This window comes from Saccharomyces mikatae (assembly GCF_947241705.1).
Source record: "Saccharomyces mikatae IFO 1815 strain IFO1815 genome assembly, chromosome: 8".
Lineage (NCBI taxonomy): Eukaryota > Fungi > Ascomycota > Saccharomycetes > Saccharomycetales > Saccharomycetaceae > Saccharomyces > Saccharomyces mikatae.
This window is the reverse complement of record NC_079263.1, coordinates 50,451-67,475: the sequence shown is the minus strand read 5'-3', so window position 1 is coordinate 67,475 and position 17,025 is coordinate 50,451. Positions and strand designations below refer to the sequence as shown.

The 17,025-nt window shown below is 39.8% G+C and overlaps 9 protein-coding genes and 1 non-coding gene across 10 annotated transcripts; 6 read left to right on the top strand and 4 right to left on the bottom strand.

Moving 5' to 3' along the window:
* Positions 1 to 64: 64 nt before the first annotated feature.
* Positions 65 to 427, bottom strand: MCO14 (4a-hydroxytetrahydrobiopterin dehydratase; the record flags this gene model as incomplete). Its single annotated transcript, XM_056222825.1, has 1 exon — positions 65 to 427. The coding sequence occupies one exon, from the start codon at positions 425 to 427 to the stop codon at positions 65 to 67; it is 363 nt and encodes a 120-aa protein (XP_056082477.1).
* Positions 428 to 583: 156 nt separating this feature from the next.
* APM2 (Apm2p) lies at positions 584 to 2,395 on the top strand (the record flags this gene model as incomplete). Its single annotated transcript, XM_056222824.1, has 1 exon — positions 584 to 2,395. One exon carries the CDS (start codon positions 584 to 586, stop codon positions 2,393 to 2,395), a length of 1,812 nt encoding a protein of 603 aa, XP_056082476.1.
* Positions 2,396 to 2,676: 281 nt separating this feature from the next.
* Positions 2,677 to 3,885, top strand: OPI1 (transcriptional regulator OPI1; the record flags this gene model as incomplete). The annotated part of the gene is made up of 1 exon (XM_056222823.1): positions 2,677 to 3,885. The coding sequence occupies one exon, from the start codon at positions 2,677 to 2,679 to the stop codon at positions 3,883 to 3,885; it is 1,209 nt and encodes a 402-aa protein (XP_056082475.1).
* A 438-nt stretch (positions 3,886 to 4,323) lies between these two features.
* On the top strand, positions 4,324 to 5,709 carry AIM17 (Aim17p; the record flags this gene model as incomplete). The annotated part of the gene is made up of 1 exon (XM_056222822.1): positions 4,324 to 5,709. The coding sequence occupies one exon, from the start codon at positions 4,324 to 4,326 to the stop codon at positions 5,707 to 5,709; it is 1,386 nt and encodes a 461-aa protein (XP_056082474.1).
* Positions 5,710 to 5,995: 286 nt separating this feature from the next.
* SPO11 (DNA topoisomerase (ATP-hydrolyzing)) lies at positions 5,996 to 7,192 on the top strand (the record flags this gene model as incomplete). The annotated part of the gene is made up of 1 exon (XM_056222821.1): positions 5,996 to 7,192. One exon carries the CDS (start codon positions 5,996 to 5,998, stop codon positions 7,190 to 7,192), a length of 1,197 nt encoding a protein of 398 aa, XP_056082473.1.
* Positions 7,193 to 7,317: 125 nt separating this feature from the next.
* Positions 7,318 to 7,389, bottom strand: Smki_8.trna1H. The gene has a single exon. It is a non-coding gene; the product is annotated as a tRNA-His (tRNA).
* A 188-nt stretch (positions 7,390 to 7,577) lies between these two features.
* On the top strand, positions 7,578 to 11,006 carry NPR3 (Npr3p; the record flags this gene model as incomplete). Its single annotated transcript, XM_056222819.1, has 1 exon — positions 7,578 to 11,006. The coding sequence occupies one exon, from the start codon at positions 7,578 to 7,580 to the stop codon at positions 11,004 to 11,006; it is 3,429 nt and encodes a 1,142-aa protein (XP_056082472.1).
* Positions 11,007 to 11,337: 331 nt separating this feature from the next.
* On the bottom strand, positions 11,338 to 13,485 carry RIM4 (Rim4p; the record flags this gene model as incomplete). The annotated part of the gene is made up of 1 exon (XM_056222818.1): positions 11,338 to 13,485. One exon carries the CDS (start codon positions 13,483 to 13,485, stop codon positions 11,338 to 11,340), a length of 2,148 nt encoding a protein of 715 aa, XP_056082471.1.
* An 808-nt stretch (positions 13,486 to 14,293) lies between these two features.
* On the bottom strand, positions 14,294 to 15,283 carry SNF6 (Snf6p; the record flags this gene model as incomplete). Its single annotated transcript, XM_056222817.1, has 1 exon — positions 14,294 to 15,283. One exon carries the CDS (start codon positions 15,281 to 15,283, stop codon positions 14,294 to 14,296), a length of 990 nt encoding a protein of 329 aa, XP_056082470.1.
* A 668-nt stretch (positions 15,284 to 15,951) lies between these two features.
* Positions 15,952 to 16,911, top strand: SMKI08G0170 (uncharacterized protein; the record flags this gene model as incomplete). The annotated part of the gene is made up of 1 exon (XM_056222816.1): positions 15,952 to 16,911. The coding sequence occupies one exon, from the start codon at positions 15,952 to 15,954 to the stop codon at positions 16,909 to 16,911; it is 960 nt and encodes a 319-aa protein (XP_056082469.1).
* Between the last annotated feature and the right edge of the window lie 114 nt (positions 16,912 to 17,025).

Here is a 17,025-nt window from a genome sequence, read left to right as displayed (position 1 = left end):
TAATAAAACGATAGGAGAAAAAACCAGGAAATGAAGAATATTCTTCTAGAACTGCCGTGCTCTCTTAAATTTTCACCTCATCGATATAGGAATCGATCCTCTTGGCCATGCGGACATCTATATCGCTAAGCTGGCCCCCATTGGCGTCTTTCGGGTCTATGTCATGCGTACGAAGCTCAAGCTTCACCCAGTTGTAGCTCGTGTGGATCAGCGGATGGTGGCCCCAAAGATGAGATCTCATAGACACACGGGTGAGAAAAGCCCAGGTGGTTTCATAGTCCTTAAAAGTTACCTCCCTTGTTATTCCCAAGCATTTGGTACTGGTAGGGTCCCATTGAACTTCCCAGTGAGTCAAAGGCTTCAGTTTCTCGAGTAGTTTGCCCCCTGTTAGTGCACTAGATGCAATTCTAACAATCTTGTTGTGCATTGCTTTTTACTTTCGGTTCTTCTTGCTCTGGGTAGCTTGTATCTGCCTTTTTATAACTAGAAAGGAACTTAAATTCCAGATTGGAAAATTGAAAATGCCCTGAACAAAAAGCAAATAAAGGGACCAAAAATAGTGAAGAAATTTGGAAGGAAGAGCATGTCGTCAAGCCTTTTCATCCTAGATGAGAATCTTGAGCTACTGGTGTCTAAGAATATAAGGGCACTACCGAGTCTGTCATCGGTCCTTTCAAGTTTCAAACAATGTTATCATGACGAAGCGCCTCCCATCCTTTCCCAGAACGATTGGTTCTTCATACACCTGAAGAGAGATTTTTTGCATTTCGTTTCAGTGATACATACTACAGACAAACCGAATATAGACCTGATGACTATACTTGCCTTTTTGGAACAGTTTTACCATCTCTTACAAGAGTATTTTGAAATAAAGGTTTTAACCAAGGATGTCATACTAGACAACGTTTTGCTGGTCTTGGAATTAATGGATGAATGTATAGACTTTGGTATTGTACAAGTGACCGATCCGAGTATCATCAAAGACTATATCCGTGTGAAAGTTAATCTGCCTAAAATCAAAATAGACAATGAAGAGTGGAGCTCTAGTGAAGAAAGTAGTAGTAGTAGTAGTAATAGTAGCAGCAGTAGTAGTAGTAGTGAATACAACAATAGGAAGAAGGGGAAGAGCAAGAAAAAAAAGAAGAAGAAGAACACTAAGGGGAAGAATATGGGCAAGAGCAAACTGAAAAGTATAATGGTAAACAATAAGGAGAATAAGGGTATTAACGTGGTAGAAACCGTCAAAGAGACTTTGAGAAACAAGAATGATACTACCAAAGCCAACGTGGATGAAGGGCTGCCTAATGACGGCAATGACCTTTATATCAATGGCGACATTGCGAAGACGATCATAATGCCCATATCGTGGAGAACAAAGGGGATACATTATGCCAAAAACGAGTTCTTTCTTGACGTTATAGAACGCGTGCAGTACTTGATGGATTTTGAGAAGGGCATAATCAGGAAAAACCTGATACATGGAGAAATTGTGTGCAGGTGCTATTTATCAGGAATGCCCAAACTGAAAATATCTATCAACAAGATACTAAATAGAGATGCTCAATTTTTGTCGAACTCCAGCTTTCACCAATGTGTTTCACTAGATTCCATAAAAACTATCGAGAAAAGGGAAGAGAAGGAAGATGATGATACTGGTTTGCAGGCAGCAGCAGACGCAAAGGAACTCGAATTTGTACCGCCGGATGGTGAATTTGTTCTTTGCCAATATGAATTGAAAAGACATGTGAAGGATGCGCCAATGATAAAACTGAAGGATTTTCAGATCAAGCCTAAATTGAAGAAATTTAAGATCCAAATTGAAACGAAAATTCAAACAAATTTCAAACCGACCAACTCTACATCGAAGCTGAACGTTAAGATACCCTTGACAAAGGTTTTCCAGGAATACAGGATAGATCTCAGCAAGCAAATTAGATTCAAGTCCAACATCGGCAAAGTTGTGTTTAACTTAAGCGACGATTTTTTGCTCTGGGAGATACAAGCCATGAAGGGCCACCGCGAGCATAACACAAATAAGACCTCACAAGATGACAACGACCCAGACGCGTGCGCTTCCATGGTGGCAGAGTTTCCCCTTTTCAACCAAGAAGAATATGACCGCTTGCAAGAAGAAAAGAAAACCTCGATGAATCCGCCGCCGCTGCGTACAGGGCCCAGGTTGGAAGAACTATACAGACAAGTCCACGACCAACAAATTGCCCACGTTACTCCTCGAGATAAATTAGTCGCCATCGACTTCGAGATTCCGTACTGTACGTGCAGTGGCCTAAAAATTGAGTACTTGAAGGTCGAAGAGCCACAGCTGCAGTACCAGTCCTTCCCCTGGGTCAGATACAAGACTACCAGCGATGATGAGTACGCATATATTGTGTGACGCTTGCACAGACGCCTAATAGATAGACAGATGAGATGGCACGTTAGTTTTACTATATAGATTGCACATTATAATCTTCATATGCAACCGGGTAAAATCGGGCGTTATTAAATTTTTTTTTCCACCTCAATGAGAGGAATTAAAAAATAATAAGAGGATTGGAGCAAACAGCGATCTGCACGTAACGATAAAAGCAGAGCAGCCAAAGCTTGGCATTTGTTTACAGTGCTGTAAGAGCGTGAGTATCAGGACAGTGTTTTTAGCGAAGATACCAGTCATTGATGTCTGAAAACCAGCGTTTAGGATTATCAGAGGAAGAGGTAGAAGCGGCTGAAGTACTAGGAGTTTTGAAACAATCATGCAGGCAGAAGCCACAGCGATCGGAGGACATTCCACAAGGTGAACAGAGTTCTGCAAATGAGTCTTCGACGACATCGTTGAACATTCTGGACCGCGTAAGCAATAAGATTATCAGCAACGTCGTGACTTTTTACGATGAAATAAACACCAGCAAGAGACCACTGAAGTCGATAGGGAGACTGCTGGACGATGATGACGACGAACATGATGATTACGACTACTATGATGAGGAGTTTTTCACCAACAAGAGACAGAAGCTGTCGCAGGCGATTGCCAAGGGGAAGGAAAACCTGAAGGAGTACAAGCTGAACATGTCCATCGAGTCTAAGAAGAGACTTATTACGTGTTTGCACCTTTTGAAGCTGGCTAACAAGCAGCTTTCCGATAAAATCTCGTGCTTGCAGGACCTTGTAGAAAAGGAACAGGTGCACCCTGTGCACACACAAGATGGAAGTTCTGGGGCGGCCGTGGGGGCTAGAGAAGATGAGACATCGTCTGATGAAGATGATGATGACGAGGAGTTTTTTGATGCCTCAGAGCAAGTCAACGCCAGTGAGCAGTCTATTGTGGTGAAGATGGAGGTGGTCGGCACAGTCAAGAAAGTGTACTCCCTAATATCCAAATTCACGGCGAACTCGCTGCCGGAGCCCGCCAGGTCCCAGGTTCGAGAGAGCCTGTTGAAGCTTCCCACGAACTGGTTTGATAGTGTTCACAGTACTTCACTGCCGCACCACGATTCGTCTCTCAACACCAATTGTCATGAACAAAAAGCAGAACAAGAACAACAGCAGCAGCAGCAGCAGCAACGACAACAACGACAACAAATTTTACTGCAGCAACGGCAAGAAAGGAGTAAAGATGGCGACGAGACAGTCTCGCCCTCCTTTTCCGTCACCCCCAATGGAAAAGTACTTATCCTCGCCAAAGAGTCTCTGGAGATGGTGAGGAACGTCATGGGTGTGGTTGACTCCACTTTAGGCAAGGCTGAAGAATGGGTGAAGCAAAAACAGGAGGTGAAAGAGATGATAAGAGAGCGTTTCTTGCAGCAGCAGCAACAGTATAGACAGCAGCAACAGAGAGACGCCAATCGCGTAAAGCCCTTCAATGACCTCCAGGAGAGCAAAGAGTAAATAAGGCAGACCAAGGTCATGCATTACCACTAGTAATAATATTATACGGAATAATATAGTCTATTTAACATCCATAGTCATAATCATACTCATAATTATAATCATAATCTTACTTGTCATCATACCTGTCATCATACACATCATCAACATACTCCTAATGTTCTATTGACCCCGTGCTTCATATCTATTCTTCCTTCGAACATCAGTTATCATGGGACCCTTCTCCTCTTACCTTTGGATGGCTCAGCAAGGACCTTTGCACAGCCGTAAGGGGGTCGGGAATACATTTCCGGGTTTGATCCTCGAGGAGAAGTGCTATCTATAAAAGGAGAAACCTTTCTAGATCCAAAGATCAGGGGCGATGCTTTCTAACTTGTCAGGAACATACTCCAACTTAATAAAAGAACAAAGTTATCAGAAACCAATCACCAATTAAAAATGCTAAGATCACATATAGGCAGGGGGTCTCGAATCCTCGCCAAACTAACCACTACACCAAGAGCGTACACATCTGCGGCTGCAAATCGAGGGCATATCATCAAGACGTACTTTAATAGAGACTCAACGACAATTACTTTTTCTATGGAAGAGTCTAGCAAACCGGTTTCCGTTTGCTTTAACAACGTCTTCCTTAGAGATGCGTCGCACAGTGCCAATCTGGTCACCACGGGGGAACTGTATCATAATGAGAAATTGACCGCTCCTAAGGACATTCAAATATCTCAAGATGGGAAATCTCTGGTAGTAAAATGGCAAGATGGTGGCCATCACCAGTTTCCTTTACAATTTTTTGTCGACTATAAGGGATCCAGTTTTGTTTCTCCGGCCACAAGAAAGGAGGAATCTAGATACAAGCCCCAGCTATGGAACAAGCGTATTTTGAAGAATAACGTCAAGGACTTGCTCTCTGTGGATTATAACGAGTTCATTGACTCTAAAGATGACACAAAGCTTTTTCAAACACTAGTCAATCTACAAAAATTCGGTATCGCTTTCGTTTCCGGTACACCTTCATCTTCTGCTGAGGGCCTTACTATACAAAAGATCTGTGAAAGGATCGGGCCTATTAGATCAACCGTACATGGTGAAGGTACATTTGATGTGAATGCGTCACAGGCAACAAGTGTGAATGCTCATTACGCCAATAAAGACTTACCGCTGCATACGGATTTACCGTTTTTGGAAAATGTGCCAGGTTTCCAAATTTTACAGTCTTTGCCTGCTACCAAAGGGGGGGATCCCAGTACTAGACCCATGAATTATTTTGTGGATGCATTCTATGCGACACGTAACGTTAGGGAATCGGATTTTGAAGCTTACGAGGCTTTACAAATCGTGCCTGTCAATTATATTTATGAGAACGGTGATAAAAGATACTACCAATCCAAACCTTTAATCGAACACTACGACATTAACGAAGACAACACTTTGCTAGGCAATTATGAGACACTGATTAAATGCATCAACTACTCCCCCCCATATCAAGCACCTTTCACTTTTGGTATTTACGACAAGCCATCAGATTTAAATAACAATCCAGATTTAAATTTAATTACTACGCCGGCCAAACTAACAGAGAGGTTTTTGTTTAAGTCCTTCGTTAGAGGGTTGAATCTCTTCGAAAGTCACATAAATGATTTCAACAATCAATTTAGATTACAGTTGCCCGAAAACTGCTGTGTCATTTTTAATAACAGAAGGATTTTGCACGCCAATTCATTAACAAACTCAAATCAACAATGGTTAAAGGGTTGCTATTTTGATTCGGACACTTTCAAGAGTAAACTGAAGTTTTTGGAAGAAAAATATCCTCAAGAAAAATAGTTTTATATATATTTATTCTCTCTCTTTTTATGTAATGAAGATTTTTCGAAGTTCCATGTTATTATGTTGACTTGAAAAAGTTAATTATTCCAAATTTTCATAGTGATAAAGATAAAAGTACAACTAAAACTAAAAATTCTCCAAAAAGGAAACAACATCAAAAATACATACACCTGAGGGATAATCACTCTCACTGACTCTTTATTCATTTATTCCTTAGTTATTGAACCACATATATTTATTCTTCCGTTTGATTGTCATAAGAAGCATTGAGTTTCATTACGCAATGGCATTGGAAGAATTGAGGGAAAAATACAGAACCAGGCAAGAACTTGTCAAAGCACTTACTTCTAAAAGACGCTCTATTCATCTGAACCCTAACGGTCATTCAATTGAAACTGCTAGTTCGAATGCGGAGGTATTGGCTCATATCAAACAAATCCTGTCATTGGCGGCTAATTCATTAGAGCAACATCAGCAGCCAGTGTCAATTGTTTTTCAAACCAAGAAAAAAAAAGGCGATACTAGCAACTCTAACATCTGTACAACACTAGAATTTCCTCTAAATGGCCCGCATCTATTCACTCATCAGTTTAAAATGAGAAAATGCTCAATCCTTTTGACCTTATTAAAAATTATTATGGAAAAATTGCCCCTGGGTAAAAACACTACAGTAAGAGACATTTTCTACTCCAACGTAGAGTTGTTCCAAAGACAGGCAAACGTCGTTCAGTGGCTAGATATAATACGGTTTAACTTCAAACTTTCCCCACGAAAGTCCCTGAATATCATACCAGCTCAGAAAGGTTTAGTTTATTCGCCTTTTCCTATCTACATTTACGACAATATCTCGGCAGGTAAGGATGAATTTCAGGTACAAAAGCAAACTGTTTTCCCTGGTAAGCCCTGCCTAATTCCATTTTTTCAAGATGATGCAAACATAAAGTTAGAGACAGCTGGCAATTGCAATCTTTTAATAGTGGAAAAAGAGGCCGTCTTCACTAAGTTAATAAATAATTATCAAAAGTTAAATGAGAATACCATTTTAATTACTGGTAAGGGGTTTCCAGATTTCTTGACAAGATTATTCCTCAAGAAACTAGAACAAAATTGCTCCAGTTTGATATCTAGCTGTTCCATATTTACCGATGCTGACCCTTATGGGATTAGCATAGCTCTAAATTATACTCACTCGAGTGCAAACACCGTTTATAATTGCACGATGGCAAATTATAAAGGCATTCGTATTACTCAAGTCTTAACGCAGAATAATGGAGTGCATGGCAAACCCATCCAATTATTGAGTTTGAATCAGCGCGACTATTCGTTAGCCAAAAATTTAATAGTTTCACTGACTGTTAACAGCAAGGATATTGCAACATCACCATTAAAGAAATATATAATAGAATGTCAACGAGAGATTTTTTTTCAAAAGAAAGCTGAAATGAACGAAATTGATGCTAGTATTTTTCGGTTAGCGTGAATGGTAGAGAAATGCCTTGCTTTATAAAAAATAATGTGAAGAAAGAAACGCGAGAATGTTTACAATACTTACTACATAATAATTATTGTCATTACCTTCTCTTTTCGTTTTTCTTGAAAAAAAATTGCCATCTCCTAGAATCGAACCAGGGTTTCATCGGCCACAACGATGTGTACTAACCACTATACTAAGATGGCTTATAATAACTTGGTATAATCAAATCTCAAAGAGTAGAGATTGATGGAATTTCTTTCTCGTTCTTTTATCAACTTTTTCGCTTGCGATATAATTGAAACAGCATCAAAGTCAGATAAAATCATAGATACATATAGGATTTAGAAAATAGCCAACAAATTGATTTTTTGAAGGCATTTACTTAGTTCAAATGGATGAGTGTTTACCCAATTCATGTCTACTAGGTGTTCATCTCGTCATTTCAACTCATTCGGGACCACAAATAGTTTATCACTATCCACCCTCCAATACAGCATTTCTGACAAATAATCCAACGAAACACCAGCATCTTTATGGAAACCATGAAGTACTGGAAAAAAATACAAATACAAGTAAGGGGGACAAATTGTTCAATTCCGGGTCCGTGAAGACAGCGTCCCAAATACCCCATAATGATTCAATGAATAATTTCCATGCCACCATCACGCCATCTATGACAAATACAAATACTAATAGTGGAACATTGCCTTCCACAATGTCGCATGCTAATATTGTTGGATCACAAAGCTCTATTCCTACAGCTACTAATGGTGTAAGTTATAGAGAAGCCGATATGGGGAACAACTCTCGGACTTTCCAATACTCAGAGCCCGAATCTGAATCATCATCATCAGGGTTGAGTGACAGCGAATTATCCACAGACTATTTGGATATTTCCAACGATTCGTTTTCTATATCTTCTTCATTATCATCGCCTTCTTCGTCTCCCTCTCCATCAGGTTCATCATCATCATCACCTCTACAGGGTGGCTTATCAAGGACTAATTCAAGTTTCCAATCTATCGATTCGATGTCTCCGACCTCTCCACAGTTAACTATCAGCAACGATGGGATTTCAGTAGCGGAATCATACCTAGATTCGGCAACGAATAATAAACCAAAGGCTGTTTCCAAGAGATCTCAGAACTTTTTTCATAAATTGAGTGCCAAGAAGAGCACCGATTCGAAAACACATTCTCCAATAACAAAGCTTAAATCCAAACCCTCGCAGAGTACAAACAAAGGCAACAAGATGTTAAATAATACCTTCAATGAGAATGATGGAAACGCTTTTACAGGAAGTTATTCACTTTCTTCCAAGAAATCTATGTCGAGTGCAGGAGAGCATAGCCAAGACTTCCGCAATAATAGCCTCACTGACACTCCTGGCCAATCACCTCAACACTATCACCATCGTTATCATCACTATCAAAAGACTGCTGCTAACAGCCAACGAAATTCTTACACCCAGTATGACGTCGAAGAAGATATGGAGGTTTCAACAATGCTACAAGATGGTAGAATCTCTATGAATGAAATATTCTTCGAAGAGGAAAACTTCCAGGATATAAATAAAATTTTAGAATTTGATAATGATTTTGTTGCAGAATTTTGTAGTCCTGAGAGGGAAATGTGCAATACTAGATTCGAATTCACAGTGGATAACTTTTGTTTTTTAGGTTTACCTATCCATGTAGATTCACAGGGTAGATGGAGAAAATCTAAGCATAAAAATAAAACTCGTTCCAAAAGATCTTCAAGCACCACAACAAACATTAGCAGAAAAAAATCCATTGCCTCCAAGATTTCATCACTGAGTGAGAACACCCTAAAAAAAATAAACAGTGGCAACGTTGACACTGATTACGACAGTAATGCTGCTAATGAGGGTTATACTGATACACCGAATTTAAGGATAGATACAGACATCCATGGCGCTGAGTTTGAGAGAGAAAAAGAAGACTTGGGTAATAACATGAATATGTTTCATGTATGCTTTGTTATGAATCCGCATTTAATTGAATATAACAAAAGAATTGACGATATGTATCAATTTGTTGTAACAAGGTTATCATTATTGTTAAGGTATGTGCAGTCAAAAACTTCATATATTTCTAGCGAATGCCATATAATCCTGAAAGAAAGAGAAAGAGTGTTGAAACACTCGAAGACATACCAATCAATAAATGGCGCGGGGAACAAGGGAAAGTACCTATACCAAAGAATTTTAGCCAAATCTTCGTTGGCTAGAGCATTGACAGAATGTGTTGATAAAATCCAACGAAACGAAATTGCGTGTCTTGAGATTAGTGACGATAAAGTAATTTCTTTACAAGTTCCAATTCAAAATGAGTTTGAGAAAATGCCACAGATCAAACTACAACCCGTATTAAGAGGCTCATATCTGACATCCATCTTAAACATGAAATTTTTAGAGAAATCATCGCTAAGAATTGAAGGCCAAAATCGTCAAAGTAACCAGGCCCAATTCAGCGATGTTAATAACAATGCATATAAGTTCGGCAATAATGTTAATAGCACCACCGGCCATTGTGGAGCGCCGAATATTGAAGACAGAGACGACAATGAAGGCAATTACTACTGTGACGATAACGATGACCTTCTGAATTATGCACTGTTATTATTGGACGAACCAAATAATATCATTAGCTCCCTCGAATCCTTTTCGTACCAAGACGATATTGGCACCATCATATTGAAGCACTTAATCAGAAATTTACAGCCAAATATCCCGCTAAGATCGTATCGTTATTTGATAAATGAGTTATTAGATAATCCCTCTCCACAAGAAATACTTACTTCTGAGACAAACTCAGTGGAATCAAGCATTCTGCGGTCTTGTGCGTTGCATTTAATGTATTGGAGGCATGCGAGAATAGTAATTCCACTTAGTTCCAAGTACACGTATATCGTTTCGCCGTTAGCTCCTATTCAAGGTTATACAATAGATGATTTTAAAAGTATTTCACAGAGTGACGGGAAACTAAAAATAACGGAGAAGGGCGAAAATAATGAGGAGCGAAGTGACAAGATACCATTAATTTACCAAAACTCACTACTGTTTAGATCCAAATTCCCATCGTTGCCTACCCTGCCCATTTTTCTGAGTTTGTTATCATCAGATAAACCTCAAGCTTACAGTAACATCATTCCGTCAAGAGAACACAAGCCAGTTTACTTGGATGCGTTAGCGTGGTTAATACAGTATGGATACGTGACCCAATTATTGACATTTATCAATATCCGCGTGGATAAACACATAAAGATGGCGGTGTACGAAGACTTAGAGAAAGAAGGATTCCGTAAGACTAATTCTACTGGGAGACTTGGCATGGACAACAAGAAGACTGATAAAAAAATGGATGACGAAGATGAGCAAAACAGAGATGCCAATGCCAATGAAGTGTGTCTGGGGGAAGTAGAAGGTGAGCAACCCAAGGACAGAAACAAGAACGACAACAAAGATGAGAATGACAAGGATAACGATGACGATAATGAAATAGCAGTGATCGATGAAGAGGAAATGCTACACTTTGAATATGATGATCCTGAGATGCAACATGACTATACCATAATTTTGGAACCTGAAAGAGCCACAGCAATTGAAAAAAGGTGGCTCTATAGGTGTATTCATGGCCAGCCTTCAGATATCCAGATTCTTTTCAATAAATTACTGAACTATTTCAATGGAAAGGTTCCTATGGAGCTAGTTATTATCAAAGAAGAAATCAGCAGACATGACTTGAAGAAATTGCTCAATGCTTTAGATAAATATTTAATAGAGGTGCATCATTGGTGAATCTACTAATACTAATTCCTGAAAATATAAGGTCTGTTCGCAACAAAATATCAGTAAAACTAATAACGAAAAATGAAGGAAAAAATATATAAGAATAAACACAAAAAGAATATATAAAAGGCGAAAACATTCGGGCAAATAGAACCCGGTAATAACATGTATTGTAGATTAACCAAATAAGGACAAAAGAAGAAAAGGAAAGACAAAGACACGACCAAAAGAATAAACCCATAAAATAAAGGGAAGAACAAGGGAACGGAAGTGAGCTTTTTTATAATTAATATCGCTACTGAATCACATGAATCTTTTGAAACTTTTCCAACCATACGTTTTAGTAGTCTAAATTATAAGAAGCTTTATTATCTTCATTTATGTCACCCGTATCATTTGGCACAAATTCGTTTGCATGAATATGTGTGCTGCTATGATTAACGGCATGAGATTGGCTCACGTTTATTGGTGGGGGCATCATATTTCCATCCAACGCAGAGGGTGGGGGAGGTGGCATGGGATACACCATCATATATGGATGGTGATTTCCGGCGGAGTTTTGAGAAGGATGCAACGGACTCATTGGCCCCATATGGTATTGCATTGGATGATAGTAATAAGGCTGGAAATAGTATGGTTTTGGTGGTACTTCATTGTATCCGTAACTTGACCTTCTTGTATAACGTTTCTTGTATAGAGATTTATTATTATTATTATTATTATTATTATTATTATTATTATTGGAGCTTCCTGCTGAGGAATTATTGTATGTGGTGAAAGAATTGGCTGCATTATATCTACCAGATGATTCAGGAATTTCTGAAGGCAGCTCAGAATTCTCATCACCACCATTAACACTTTCATTTTCTGAATGTACACTCTTGGAAGAAGGAGAAGACCAGGAATTGGGCATAGACTTACGTCTTAATGGCATCATTCCCTTCATAAACGTGGTGTAGCTTGGTGGGAACATCTCAAAATCATTCAAATTAGCGGCATTAGGTGGTGGAGGCCCCATAGGCATAGGTCCTATAGGCATATATGACATCATATTTTCGCTTTCCTGCTGGGATCCTCCACACATTTTCCTGTACATATTGATTGGTGGCGGTGCTAAGTTCAATTCTGGCCCCGTGAAAGTTTTTCCAGATCTAGTGCTGAAATATTGATGATGATTAAAGTGGCTGCCACCATTCTTACCAGAGAACTTTCTATTGTGGCGGCCACCTACTTCCTTATATTGGACATGCATTGTTTTATTCAAGAATATTGCATGGTTTTCACTTTCCAAAGCAGCAGCAGCAGCTTCCTCAGTTTCATATTTGATAAAAGCAAATATATTTGTTGGTTTGAAGATTAAATTAATATCTTGGATTGTACCATGAGTCGAAAATCTCCTATCCAATTCCTCCCTAGTGGTTTCTTTGTCTAACTGACCAACAAAAATGGATTTTTTATCAATTGTGATCTCGGAATCTTTATCCTCGTCATAATCAACACCATCACATGTTAATTTTTCATCCAAATCACTCCCATTTCCATTTTCGCATTCTTCTTCTTCCATAATGGCACCATTCCTCCTTGGATTCTCGCTATTACTATCATTATTACTATCATTATTATCATTATCATAATCATTATTAACAGCATCATTGACTTGGTGATATTTCGAACTTTTGAATTTGCTTTTGTGTAAAAGGTTGTAATTTTTTGGCACATTAATATTTTGTGCCCATTCGATTATCCAGTTTGGATCCGTTCGTAAATTGGCGTAAGCTCTAATCGCATCGTCTCTGTAAACGAATTGAACAAACCAGGAATTAGCCGAAGAGATCGGGTAAGTATACCTCCTTGTATATTGATTATCAGTTCTATCGGGAACAATTTGTTCCAAACCACCAAATTTTTCACAAATTAGAGTGATTTCATTAAAGTCAATACTTTGCCGGTTTTTCAAGTACAAAGTCCTGTTCACTTTTGCCGGTTCACAACGCAATCTTCTGCCATTTAGTAGAGTGCCCTGAGCACGAATCAAAGCGTGTTTAGCGTCATGGTCGTTATTATATTGAACGAAAGCATATGGCCTATTGGCATTATCGCGCAAAACTTTAACTCTAGCCAAATCACCATACTTTTTGAAATTTTCTGTCACCGACAGACATAATTCGTCATCGGATAGCGCTGCCGCCAGGCTTGCCACGAAGATACAAGAAGATGGGCGGCCTCTTGACTCAGTGGATGTAGACGTGGTAGTGACTGCATCTTTTCCAGAAGTATCTTCATCCAAGTCGTCCTCAGGGTCTTGCAAAAAGTTGTCACTATCAGTGTCTGAATCCTCATCGTCGTTTTGATGGTCTGAATCCATGGAAGATACTTCCGAAGGCAAAAATTGGTCAATATCCTCTCTGATAACCAGCTCAGAGTCGGCTTTAAGTCCATTTGAGTGAGGATCACGAAGGGAATCCGCTGTGGTGATTTCTGTTTTCATTATTTCAACAAGCTAAAAAGACAATTTTTTCTTTCTTTTTTGAATAGGCAAAACAAATAATAGAGAGTTTGTATATAAAATATATAGGAATGCAATTAGAATTTTTTCTTCTTCGTGATCTTATAGTCCCAAATCGCCTTCTCCTTCTTGTTCTTGCTCTTTTATTGTTTAAATTAACCAGGACAAACCACCAACACGAGAGAAAGGGAGAAAGTAAAAGTGAGAAATAGAGTACGAAATGGAAGGGAGAAGGAAAGAACTTATTCTAAGGGAGAATAGATAAGAAATTCGACGAGCTTATATACTGTTTTCTGGCTCGCAGCCGCCGACATGTCAAGCGGGGATATAGAGTTTTACTGTCTTGTTTGCCACCCGCAATGGGCGGCTAATCAAACGGAGTTTAGCCAATGCCTTAAATGAATCTAATCCAGAGTAATCATGCTGCATGATCCACGGTAATCACGGGGGAGGTTTTTCGGAGGTAGTTCGTACTGCTCTTTCAGTAGATGGGAATGCAAAGGGAATGAAGCGGTGTTTACAACTGGCACATCTCGATCCTTTCTGCACGTCGGAGAGTGGTGGCCCCCCGAGCAAAGGGGTAACAAATGAGCCTACAAATCAAGTAAATGCCACATGACCTGACATCAACGTGCAGGCACAGCTGTTAAGAATGGAAACGGCAGAAATTCGGAATGTACACAGAAAACGAAAAGGCCCGATCAAATGTTACTTCTATATACACCCATACCTAAATACACTAAAAATGGAAGAGAAATATACCTTTTCGAGAAGTAGCCGTTCATGCTCATCAGAAAAACACTGCATCGAGATCTCCAAACTCATCATCGAAATTTGTGTTGAACGGCTCATTAGTATAATCTCCAAACATGTTCTCCAGTGGGTCCTCCTCCACGGCGGGTACCCGTTCCTTCTGCGCTGCAGTTGAATGAGGACTTGACGGGGCAACCGTAGCAGCTACTTGTTGCTGCTGTTGAGAATGTTGCTGCTGCAAGCTCGCTTCATTGTGCCCTTCGCTTACAGTTGCTTCCTTTTGCCTGATGCGGTGCTTGGCTTCGTGGTATTGTGCCAAAACTTCCCTGTAGGCATGGGTCCAGTAGTCCGCGGGCGCTTCCCGGAGATCGCCGCGAAGCGTGCCCACTAGGGCGGAATCATCACGATGCACGACAATGCTATCCCTCTGATGCCTCAAACGGCTGCCTTGCTCGAAGACAGAGTCTATTAAGTCCTTTGAGCTATAGGTTCCGTTCTCTGCAGCTGCAATGCGATCGGTGTATTTAAGTGGCGCTGGTGGTTTTTCTTCCACTTCTGCAGCGTGTGATTTCAACTCGTGCTGTTTTTGCACGAGATATCTCATCGTCTGGTCACTGAACACTCTAGACCTCTCAATTCTGTCGCACGGTACCGTCGTCAAACTCAGCATATTGAATGCTTCGTTCGAGCTTATAAAGTTCTTTAGAAGATTGGATCGGAACGATATCGTGTCGCTCTCGTCATGTATGATATTGCTGAGCTGTTCCGGTCTAAGTCGTACTCGTTCGAAGTCCTGTCTTTGCTTGTTAAGCTGTTGTTGTGCGTAAGTAAGCGTCCTGCCATTCATGCCCGCACTAGAGCCGCCGTATCCGTACTGGTAGTTGTTTTCCTCGGCAAAGCTCGTCAATGACGGGATATTATTGTTTATCACGCCCATGCTGCTTACTCCCCCGACCTGTACCCCGGTGTAGTATTGTTGGCGCGAAGCCTTGCCATGATGCGATCTTTTCTTCTTGACAACACCCATTATTTTTACTGTGATGGTAGAATTATGTTACACGCTTTTCCTTCGCCTTTTTCGCCTTTGCCTGCCCTTTCTGAGTCAAACCTTGTTTCGTTGCTTCTCAACCTCATGTTTTTCTTTTCTCTCCCACCTTTTCCGCGTGTGTTTTCTAATCGTTTGACGGAACAACCGTGGTGCATGACCGAAGGCTAGCCGACACTTTCTAGAACTTATATGGTCCAGCCGCTGCTAATTAATATAGTACATGGTGTTTCAGCTGCAAACGATATTCGTGCTTCGCCCGGCTCTACTCGTTCTAAGATTCGAGTTTCGTTTATAAGTTTTTTTGTTTGCATCTTGCTCTTTTCGGTAAAGTAATTGATTATAACGGATAGATTTCATTTTTTTTTTTCGTTGCGGGTTTTCCCGCTTTTCTGATTCAATAATCTTCCTACACAAAAGTGAAAAAAAGGAAAAAATAATGCAATCCATGCTAGCTGGCATCACCTCGACGGCATTCTTTGGTTCTTCTGCTATAAACGATTTGCATTCGTTTCTAGAAAATTTATTTATCTGTCTTTGATCTATAATCAGCCTTTTTTCTTTTCCAACACATTTAAACCTTCTACCAACATTCATATATACCCATATATATGCAACAATACCCTTGAAAATAGACGCTCTTAACATAAATGAAACCAACTGCGCCAGCGCCAGCGACCCAGGCTGGGGTCAGAAACTCCTTTTGGTTCATCATCTTCTACCTTTTTGTCATCCAAGCGCTAGGTTCTGCCATAATCTCAGGCGGCATCGAGTTCGCCATTGCATATGCCATGTACCATTCCCGTGTAGATCTGATCACTTTATGGGCATTTCCTCATACTATCTCGGGAGATTGTGCACTGAGTCTGTTCATTCAGGTCGGTCTCACATGGGCTAGCGAGGAAATTTTGGTTGGATTCGATGATTATAAGAGACCAGTTTTCAGATTGAATAAATGGATCACGAAGCCATTGCCATTGGGGAACGACTCTAACGAAGAGATACTACCCCCCAGAAAGCGCTTTATTGTGGATTACTTCGAATCTAAGGATAACGTGATTTTGAAACAGAATACTCTCTATATGAATCATAATTGGCTCTTTGCCTACTTAGAGATAAACAGAGGAATTATTCCAAAGGGAAACGAAGCTACGTTGAAAGATTTTCTCATGTCTCAGTTTATTCATGATGACTCCCGTTCAAAACTCGTGAATTTTATCGAATGGTTTGTGCAGAAATTCATCAGATCCATGATCCTTGCGATTGTCATGTTTATTGTCATTTGGCCCGTTACAATGGGTATCCTTGCTGGTATAGGTCATAAGATCGGGTCTCATGATTACTACTTCAACGACTATCCACTACCGCAGGTTATGAAGCTGATTTATGCCGTCGTGATTGCATTAATATCGACTCCAGTCACTATCATCGTCATTGTGTTAAGAAATCAATTTTATGAAGAGCTATACTATGAAGGCTTAGAAAATGGTACTCTACAACAGGATCAAGGAAATTGCATTGCGGGTAATAATAGTTCGGGATCGACCGACCAAGACATTAGCACAACCAAACAACTATCTGCAGAAGCAATAGCAGAAGCAATGGCATAAAAAACAGTAAGATAGAAAACAAAACAAAAAAAAAGCATGAACAACTTTAACTTAATATTTAATAAACCAGTATTACTTTACAATTAGCAATCTATAATATCCCTCTCTTTAACA